Source organism: Engraulis encrasicolus, chromosome 5 (assembly GCF_034702125.1).
Source record: "Engraulis encrasicolus isolate BLACKSEA-1 chromosome 5, IST_EnEncr_1.0, whole genome shotgun sequence".
NCBI lineage: Eukaryota > Metazoa > Chordata > Actinopteri > Clupeiformes > Engraulidae > Engraulis > Engraulis encrasicolus.
Genome location: NC_085861.1, coordinates 21,877,817 through 21,888,027, shown reverse-complemented (window position 1 = coordinate 21,888,027; position 10,211 = coordinate 21,877,817). Strand labels below are relative to the sequence as shown.

Below are 10,211 nucleotides of genomic sequence, written 5' to 3'. Positions count from 1 at the left end.
TTTCTCATAAAGACTTCACGAAAGGCCCGAGTTACTATTGTTTTATCACAGATAATGCTTTAATCATGGTGTCTGGCCTCTTCACCTTAAATTATTATTGTTATTGACAGTTATTACATTATTGGCATTACATTTGGCCTGTAACAGAGCTAGATAATAAAAGCACAATAACAGAAACAACAGTTCCCTGTTATAATAAGTGACATATCAATGTCAATGTCTTGTAGTGAAATGTATGTGACTGTGCGGATCTATGCATGACCATAGCTGTGTTATTATTACAGATTCCCATCCTGCTGTCATCGCTAAGATCCCTCCCATGGAGCAGCATTCAAGTGTTGACAGGGGTCTATTACAGTAAATGTTTTGCCCTTTTTGTCTGTACAGTATAGTTTGGGTCTGTACTCGTCCAGCACTTGAGTCAGTGAAAATATTTTGATGGCAGGTACTTCTGTGACACACACACACGCACACGCACACGCACACGCACACACACACACACACACACACACACACACACACACACACACACACACACACACACACACACACACACACACACACACACACACACACACACACACACACACACACACACACACACAGCTATTTCATATATATTTGTAGGTGCTGCTAGTCCATATCTGGGGCTTATGTGCTATGTCGAGTTTTGTTCAAGTTTGTCTTAGTTTTTTTCAAAGGGGTGTGACGATGTCCTGCCTGATGCATCAGCCAGTTTCAAAAGTGAGCGGAGGCAGCAGTTGGCAACCGCCTGACTGGATGTCAACATTAGGGTATACCAGCGCCCCCCACTGGGCACATGATTATGTGTGCATGATGAAGAAAAACAGACATAGGCCTACATGCAAGATCCACTGTAGCAGGCATGCCCTTTGTTAGTAATACAGGTATGGTTCCCTTCACTACTTAGGCCTCTATTTAGCAAATTGGACTATTCCAGCCAGTACACTCTGTTGGAGGGCAGTCATGGGTAAGCGGTTAGGGTGTAAGACTTGTAGCCCAAAGGTTGCAGGTTCGATTCCCGACCTGCCAGGTTGGTGGGGGGAGTAATAAACCATGCTCTCCCCCATCCTCCTCCATGACTGAGGTACCCTGAGCATGGTACCTTCCCGCCGCACTGCTCCCAGGGGCACCACTGAGGGCTGCCCCCTTGCAGGGGTGAGGCATGAATGCAATTTCGTTGTGTGCAGTGTTCTCTTGTGTGCTGTGTCACAATGACAATGGGAGTTCGAGTTTTCCAATGGCCTTTCACTTTCACTTTCTACATAGAGAAAGAGTGTAAACATGAAATAGCTTAACATACTGTAAGTTAGGACAAACTTGCTACTACACATGACAATATGTTCTTCTGTTCCACATCCTCCCTGGCACTGAGCTGTTACTCTTCAGATACAATGTCAGCAGTAACTCCATCTGGAAGCCTCTAACAGTAGTTTCTTTAGTAAACCGATTACAATTTTATTAATGATACTATATAATTGAGTCTTTTCGAACAAGCTGTTCTGTTCCCTTACCCACCATTCTCCTCACATCAAACACACACACATGAACAGACATGCACGCACACATGTGTAGACACACACACACACACAAACGCACGCACGCACGCGCGCGCGCACACACACGCACGCACGCGCGCACACACACACACTCACACACACACACGCCCGGTAGGCACACACACACACACACACACACACACACACACACACACACACACACACACACACACACACACACACACACACACACACACACACACACACACACACACACACACACACACACACACACACACACACCAGGCTGCCCAAATGTAGCTTTGAAATAACAAATCTGTTACAGTTGTCTACTTCTAAGTGTCCATATAAACAGCTGCTTGTGGCCACATCACCTATCAGTGTGGACAGTGTGTGGACTTCAACGGTGACAGATAAGCTAAGTAAGGTAAGGATTTGCTGGATGTATGATGTTTATTATGTCTTGAAGTTAAATTAAATATTCAAGTTCTTTGTTTCAGACATGTAACAAACTTTTACATGTCTGAAACAAAAGAGGTTGAATATTTAGTAAGGATTTGCTGTTGATCACAAGTTAGCTTGGGATTTTGAAGTCAAATCTGGTTGACACACACCGTAGGCATATGTTTCTACTGTTTATGATATAGGCTACTAGTATTTTGAATGAAGAAAAACAAGATTAGGGTTTGCAGTGTGAAGCCTAAAGACAGACTGTGAAGATATGTATAGTACTGCAGCTTTGGTCAACCACTGTTGTATGGAAAATGCTCTTTAAATTAAGCCATTGTCAGAAGTGTCAATGTTGTAATTAACTCCATGTTAGTAACCTTTTTAAAGTATTCTGGTCAAAAATGTATCAACAGGTTGTTTATGCGCTCAGAGAGAATGGACATGCTTCACATCCTCCTCATAACTCAGTGTTTGTGGGGTGCACTATCGGTGGTGAGTTTGAGCATTCCACATGGGAAATAGTCATAATAGTAAAATAAAAACTCAGCATTTTTTGTGTGTCAACTAATTTACTCTACATTTATTTTCCCATATTTGCCATTAGCCCTTGCCTAACGTAATTGGTAAGTGCTACTGTACACACACACACTGCATGCACAAAGTAACAGGATGAATGCCTTGGAACACAAATCGTTCATTTGCCATTTGCTGAATTTTTGCTCATTTGTTGGTCATTTTTCTTTATAGAGCTCGAAAACGTCTTGGACATAACTGAAATCAACAAAGGTAAGAAAGAATATGAACGGCATTAGTTGGCAACTTCGGGAAATATGATGACCTTATGATGACATATGATGCCCAGCAATAAGTTTGTCTGTTATTTTCTTTCTGTGGCAGGTTTGGACATGAGTGAAGGGGATATTGCAGAAGTAGGTTTTGCTTTCATGCTGTTTCATGCTGTTTCATGTTGACCACATTTGAAGTTCCCATACATAGCTTCATCCGAAGGCTTCCTTATTTCTCTGTAATTGTAAATATAATGTACCGAAATTTACCTATTTGGCATACTCGTGCGTGTTAGTGTGTGGTTATATTTGGCTTGCACACTGCATGATACAGTATCAAACTCTCAATCTGTTACTTAAAAGTGTTGGTAATGTCATCATGGCAGTGCTATGATGTAGTTAAGCTATTTTCAGTAAATTGTGACTAGGCTCACCGCTAATCCCATATGCATGATGAAAGCTACATTGCTGTGTTCAAATCTAGAACTTCTTCTTAGCGCAAGGGATGTTTTAATTCATTTTTCACATCGGTTTGACAATCATGTGGCCCTCAACACTGTGCAACAAGCATGCCGTCGCTGAGTCAGACTGATTCACACTGGTCTCTGTCCACCAGACTTTGCGCTATTGCATTGAATGCTTACAGCTCACTCACTTACACTAAATGACTCATGAGTTGCTTTGAGTCCATCATTGAGCTGATCGGGTCCATCTCGGTGCTCTGTACTAGACACATAAAAACCGTGCAAGTATGACTTATTGACATGTGCCAATGTCTTGTTGGTTACGTTTACATGACGCTTTAAATTCCGAATGAATAATTCCGAATTAAATAGTTCCGTCGAGTTTACTTTGATCTTTCATTTAATTCCGAAATGTGAAGTGTTTACATGACGTTTTCAAAGCGGAATTAAGCTTTATTCAGAATTAAAGTGAGTTAATTCTGAATTAAATGTCTCATGTAAACCTAGCCATTGACATGTTATTAACAAACTGTTTGCTTTGAAGGATGACCAGAGGAGTTCCATTGTGAGAGACAGTCAGTGGGACTCGTCAGTGCCATATGAGCTAGATGCTGGTCTTGGTGAGTGAGATAGGCTTGCCTTTGTATCTAATGGTACTGTATGGTGTCTTTATGGTACTGTGTGGTATATCAAGCTACCGCAACCATTTTATGCAAGATAAATTGTTATAGTTCATTACTGGATGAGATTTTCTTGCGACAATTCTTGAGTGCTTTTGAAAAAAAATGCTTAATGGCTTGTAAGATGTAAAACAAAACATAACACTCAAAAGAAAAATAAATCATAATAAATCTTTTCTTTTCATGCGTTTGTCTTCTAGATATGAATGCAAAGGGCATAATCCTGAGAGCTTTTGAACAATTCAGGCTGAAGACATGCATTGACTTCAAACCCAGAAAAAGTGAATCTCACTACATCTCAGTTGAGAAACAGAATGGGTACGATGCTTTCTGTGGCGATACGATACAACCTCCCTGACTTCTTAATTTGTGTCCCATAGCCACTGAAATGCATCTGAACTGAATGCATCTGAATCTGTTCTTCGTGTTTTAGGTGCTGGTCCTACGTTGGGAAAAATGGAATGAAGCAGACTCTGTCCATTGGCAAAGACTGTGACCATATTTCTTTTGTGGAGCACGAGTTTCTGCATGCTCTAGGCTTCTTGCATGAGCAATCTAGATACGACAGGGAAGATTACATCACCATCAACTGGAAAAATGTTGTTCCAGGTGATGCATGGTTTCAAACTTGTTTTTCTGTATTGTTAGCCGCCTCCCAAAGAAACATGAAGAATTGCTTTCCCTCCTCTCTTCATACAATTCTAAATGCTTACTTTTATTATACTTTAAATTGGCTTCATAGGGTACATACTGTGATATTTTCTTGTTTTCTTGTTTTCCAATTCAGCGTGCTTTCTCTGAAATTATTGTTTTTTTTCCTCTTTTGACTGATTGTGACGCTCTGTAAATAATTCAGGTACCCTCATGCAGACATACAGCATATTTACGTTTCCCTTAAAACATCTCCCTTAGGCATGGCGTACAATTTTGAAAGATATGGCGAGGCGATCAGCAGCACCTTGGGCACGCCGTACGACTACTGGTCCATCATGCACTACGGCCAGGACGCTTTCAGCGACAAGACAGGGCCGACCATTCGCACCAATGACGCCAGTTTCCAAGATGTGATTGGCCAGCGCCTGGAGATGAGCTTTTATGATGTAGAGGAGGTCAACAGGCTGTACAAGTGCGGTAAGTAGCGACTTGCAACAGGGCCCACAAAAATACACTTCACGACTTCCACTACAGTTCTTGAATAATGTTTGTACTTTGTGGATGGAATTGATGACTAATGCAGCTTACAGGCAATTCGACAACAGTATGCCTACACAAATATGTATTAACTCCTTTGCATGCCCATGTGAAAGATACAACAGGTCTTGCTACAAATTATTTTTAATGGTACAATGTTGCCATCTATAGGTAGCCGGGCGCAACTATGGCAGTACACACAGTAGTGTGGCTTGTAAGGAGCAATTCAATTAGGATACACAACATTTAATTTAAAGCAATCCAGTTTAATGTACCAGCAAATACTTGGTGAAAATAAAAGGTGATGTTGTGGTCCAAACTCTCTGATGATGTGTGTATGAACTCAGTAGTGTTAGAGCATGAACCAAGCCGTCACACTAATGTGCAGGGCTACTGAAAGCTTTGGCCGAGCCCTGCACTGTACTTTACTGTACTGTACTATACTGTACTGTACAATGTAATGTAAGAAGTAACACAACTATGAGTTGACCCTTACTCACTTTTATTCACAGAGGAGTCAGTGTCCTTCCTGGAGCACTGCAGCTTTGAGGATGAGGGCATGTGTGGCATGTCGTCCTGTGGATGGAAGAGAGTGAGCAGAGCTGATGAAGGTCCCCACTGTGACCACACGCACCTGGGCACTGGCAAGCAGGGTGAGGTCTCTCATCAAGTGTACTAGAGAAGATACTGTATGTTTGAAAATGGAGTGAATAACTGGATGGACGGACAAAAACATGCATGCACTGCACACACACACGCATGCACGCACACACGCATTCTCACAATGCACGCACACACACTCACAAGCATAGACACACCTTCAACAGGTTCACAGCTGTCCCATTTTAAGAGGAAGAATTTCAACTCACTTGAGAAATAGATTCATGCACTTTAGATTTGAATTGTATGGCCTCAAGAGAATAACATAGGCCTACAAGTAGAATAACAATGAATGAATGAATGAATGAATGAATGAATGAATGAATGTGTCATTGAACATCATCATCCTCTTTAGTGATTTCTGCGGTACTTTATTTCTCCAGGTTCCTTCGTGCATTTCAGCAACCTGGGAGAAGAACCTGCTCTCTTGACCTCCAGGAGGATGATGCCCAGGAGAAGCTGCAATGTCCAGTGTCTCCAGTTCTTCTACCATCACCATGGAGATGAAACAGATCAGCTCAACGTCTGGATCAGGGAATTTGACAATGTCACTGATGCAGGGACACGAAGACTCATGGGACGGATCTCAGGTATTGTTTGTAGTTCTAATTTCTACTTCTGATCAACTTGTGACCTCAGTTGGCAGGGGCACTGGAGATGCGTTGCTAATCAGAACAAAAATATATACAAGTCTTGCACACTGCCAAGTTTCCTTTTACTTTATTCACTCATGATTGTAGTACTAATTTGAAAATTGCACTGCATTCACTGGTTTACAGTGACATGTTCCAAAGGGACTGTTTTTTTACCTGTACAATCAATTCAAACACGGGATTGACTGATTGAATGATCACCTGGTTGAATTGCTGAGGTAAAGCCAGGTCATTTGGAATATGTGGTGCTGGAATATAACTAATGAATTCAGGTTACCCATACGTTGTGGTATGTGATGCTAGGGACATGCAAGGCGAATTTGCAAACCAAAGCGAAATTCTCTCTATCCCTCCCATTTTCTGTCTCATTCTGTACTTTCCTGTTCAAGTAAAGGACAAAAACACCCACAAAAAATCCGCTTTAGCTGCTTTTGTAAAATCTTTTATTCTTTTGCACAATGAATGCTTGAAATATTATTCGATTAATGGTACTTAGGTGTAGGCCATAATATTTTTGCGTTTTCTTCCAGGATCCCCAGTTGATTACTGGCAGCTCCACCATGTTACCCTGAACGCCTCCAAGACCTTCCAGGTGGAGTTTGAGGGCCTCAGGGGATCAGGGTCTTCAAGCGGAGGCTTCTCTGTGGATGACATCAACCTCTCAGAGACCGAATGTCCCCATCACACATGGCAGATACGAAACTTCAGCAAGGCGCTTAAAAACAGCGCTCAAACCCCTTTCCTCTACAGTCCCAAATACTACTCCACTGATGGCTACAGGTTCCAAATTATGCTGAAGATGACAAAGGACCACTTAGGTGCCTTTGTCCGTCTAGTTTCTGGCTCCAATGACGACAAGCTGCAGTGGCCTTGTCCTTGGAGGCAGGTGACCATCGAGGCACTTGACCAGAACTCCCACCTCCAGCACCGCATGTCTGCTCAGATCAGCATGACCACAGACCCAATGCAGATGGGACAGAATGGTAATTTGTCACTATGATCACTATGGCACTTACTAGTATTTGTACTCATAGTGCTAGTTTATGTAGTATAGGTTATCAGTTTGTTTTCTGATTCCACAAATAAAATATAATGTTATTGGGATTCATACAAATCTTATGTGTGGAAAATAAGAAAGAGGCCACTTTCATAGTATGCCATATGAGTAAGCACACATACACAGTTCTATGTAGCCTACAATTGTAATATGTTGCAGTGCATGTACTTTGTACATTTGCCAAAATAATAAAGGCACCACTTTTATAGATCTTTTAAAATCTTTTTTCCCCCTAAGAGCTGGTTACTTTATTTATTATTATTATTATTTTTTTATTTAACCTTCATTCATACAGTCCGCATTGGGACTAGGCCTCTCTTCGCCCAGGGAGTCCTGGTCAAAATGGCAGCCAAACAAATAGTTTTAGAAACAGACAGATATTTTTTCATAGCACATTAGAAAAAATCCATTTAACACCTAAGAGATGTGTGAAGTTCCTCTGAAAGCAATGACATTCTTCAGTGTGTACAGCTTTGATTCCTCTTTTAAAAGTTTTCTTTTTTTTGATGTTCCAATCAGCATCTATCTGGGGGAACCCGCGTCATGTGGGAGTTTTGGACGAGAGCTCAGAGGGTGACTACGTTACAGATGGTTGGGGCTACAAGCTCTTCATGACCCATAAGGAGATGAGGTCCAGAGAGTTCCTGAAGGGAGAGGATATGTTCTTCCTCATATCAATGCAAGGTTAGTGCGTAAGCTTCTCATTCATTCATTCATTCATTCATTCATTCATTCATTCATTCATTCATTCATTCATTCATTCATTCATTCATTCATTCATTCATTCATTCATTCATTCATTCATTCACTCACTTACTTGCTTATTTGCTTCCTTTTTTACTTGGTTGTTTGTGTATATAGGCCTTCACATTATAGTGGTTTGCAATGATTTTGCTAACTAATACTAATAAACTAATAATGCTTATACTTGACTTCCATAGACATCTCGTCGCTGGCTCAGGGGAACGCTCTTCCATGTCCCAACTATGCTGCTGCAGATACGCATCAAGAGTCACCAGATGCATAACCAGAGCTGCTTTAGTAGGCCACAGCTCCAGGATCACACTTGACAGCAGTTTTGGACTTATGATAGAACATAATTCTAATTCTAGAACAGATTCATGGCTCATAGTTGTGTGCTGTATGTGTTGTGTATTGAAAAAAAGCCTCCCAAACCGCAAAACTTTCAGTCATTCAGTCAAATAATTTCACAGGGCCATTGCACATTTGTGTATGAAAATGTCCACAGCACTTTGAAGGAGTAACAAAGGAAGAACCGATTGTTCAGCTTTGTATTTGAAGAGTTTATTTGCAAAATGGTGTATCTCCATTGTTTGACTTATGCATTTTATTCTTGAAAATCACTGTTCAGAGGTCTTATCACCTATGTGTGAATTCTTACCATTCAAACATTTTGAGAACATACTTGTTAAGCTATATAAAATGCATTTTACAATGCAATTCAATGAAATGCCCAATACAAAAATGTACAAAACCGTTTTGCAAATAAACTCTTCATTTGTAAATGTACGTTTATGCTGTATGATGTCAAATATGCTCATTGGTGTAACAATATAAGTGTTAATGTAAATTAAATGCCAGTACCTGGTCTATGTGTATATTGTTTGTTTGTTTTTATTCGAAAAGCAAAGCACATAAGGTGAAGCTCTATAATCTTTGGGTGATCAACACACGTTCTCAAATTTTCCAAGGATTCAGACTCATTTAAATTTGAGACTGAGTCATCTTCAGGCTGAGCAATCTTAAAGACGTTAAAATGTACGGAATGTATTGAGGATGTTTTTTTCCGCATTGCACACCTCAGTGCAATTACTCATAAGACGTGTAAGAATGTACATGTGACAGGGATGACAGGGAAGTTGGAAGAGAAAAACCTTGATGACAGGCCCCAGACACAATATATCATCAGGAAGAAGCAAGGAATATTTAAAAAGCCTTTATTAAATGTGGCTACTAGTGGTGCGCGGGGCACCCGCGGGCCGGGTGGGTTGGGTAGGAATTTTTTCTAAGTATCGCGGGTTTGGGTGGGTCGGGTCAAAATAGCGAAAACCCGCAACCCGGAACTTTTGGAAATGCGGGTGAAATTGCAGTTTTGTGTTACAGAATTTCTTAATTGCATACAGCTGGCATGATGACCTGTGAGTTTCTTTGAAAGAATACAGGCTCCCTTCCCATCAGAATGTGTTATCACTGGAGTGCACAACTGCTCGTCTCAACAAAGCTAAGCGAAGAACTATACAGGCATGGCCAAATATGTTTCAATCCATTCAAGATATACCCTAATAAACGACATGGCTAATATGAACAAACAATGCATAATATGTGAAAGAGTATTTTTTTTACACCCACCAGCAGATGTTACAACTGTCAGATTTTGTTCCATAGCTCATTGTTCCATATTTTAGTAAATTGTGCTGGTTAATGAAATATTATCAGACATATTAGTAATAATTGTGATCCAAAATTATACTCTAGCCTCCACTGAGGTAGCCATGCCCTCCTAGTGACGTAACTCCTTCAGCGTTGCTTCTAGTCAGGCCGAGAGCAATGCAAATATTGTTACTCATCTCCTGAGATATCGGGAACTCCACCCACTTTGTCGGACACCAGTCAATCAGTAGCAAACCTAGGGAGGTGGGTCAAACATACCGTTTGGAAAACGTTGAATGCTATTGTCTTGGTCAGACCAATTTTTTATTTTTTATTTTT

The 10,211-nt window shown here is 40.9% G+C and overlaps 1 protein-coding gene across 2 annotated transcripts; it reads left to right on the top strand.

Annotated features, from left to right (window-relative positions):
- The first annotated feature begins 1,925 nt into the window (after window positions 1–1,925).
- LOC134448392 (meprin A subunit beta-like) lies at window positions 1,926–9,100 on the top strand. 2 transcript variants are annotated; one of them, XM_063198067.1, is made up of 14 exons: window positions 1,926–1,968; window positions 2,405–2,483; window positions 2,596–2,614; window positions 2,739–2,777; window positions 2,889–2,920; window positions 3,785–3,860; window positions 4,121–4,238; window positions 4,354–4,529; window positions 4,833–5,051; window positions 5,624–5,764; window positions 6,155–6,361; window positions 6,955–7,407; window positions 8,001–8,165; window positions 8,423–9,100. In XM_063198067.1, exons 2-14 carry the CDS (start codon window positions 2,412–2,414, stop codon window positions 8,506–8,508), a joined length of 1,803 nt encoding a protein of 600 aa, XP_063054137.1. In that variant the 5' UTR covers window positions 1,926–1,968; window positions 2,405–2,411; the 3' UTR covers window positions 8,509–9,100. The 2 variants fall into 2 exon arrangements, with proteins under 2 accessions (XP_063054137.1, XP_063054138.1); XM_063198068.1 differs by having other exon boundaries at window positions 1,940–1,963.
- The last annotated feature ends 1,111 nt before the right edge of the window (window positions 9,101–10,211 follow it).

Bases quoted from the DNA above. Each gene is read 5' to 3' on its own strand.
- LOC134448392 (XM_063198067.1), top strand. From the start codon at position 2,412: ATGCGCTCAGAGAGAATGGACATGCTTCACATCCTCCTCATAACTCAG. The intron at 2,778-2,888 runs GTAAGAAAGAAT...TTTCTGTGGCAG, and splicing joins CATAACTGAAATCAACAAAG to GTTTGGACATGAGTGAAGGG. The intron at 7,408-8,000 runs GTAATTTGTCAC...TGTTCCAATCAG, and splicing joins AATGCAGATGGGACAGAATG to CATCTATCTGGGGGAACCCG.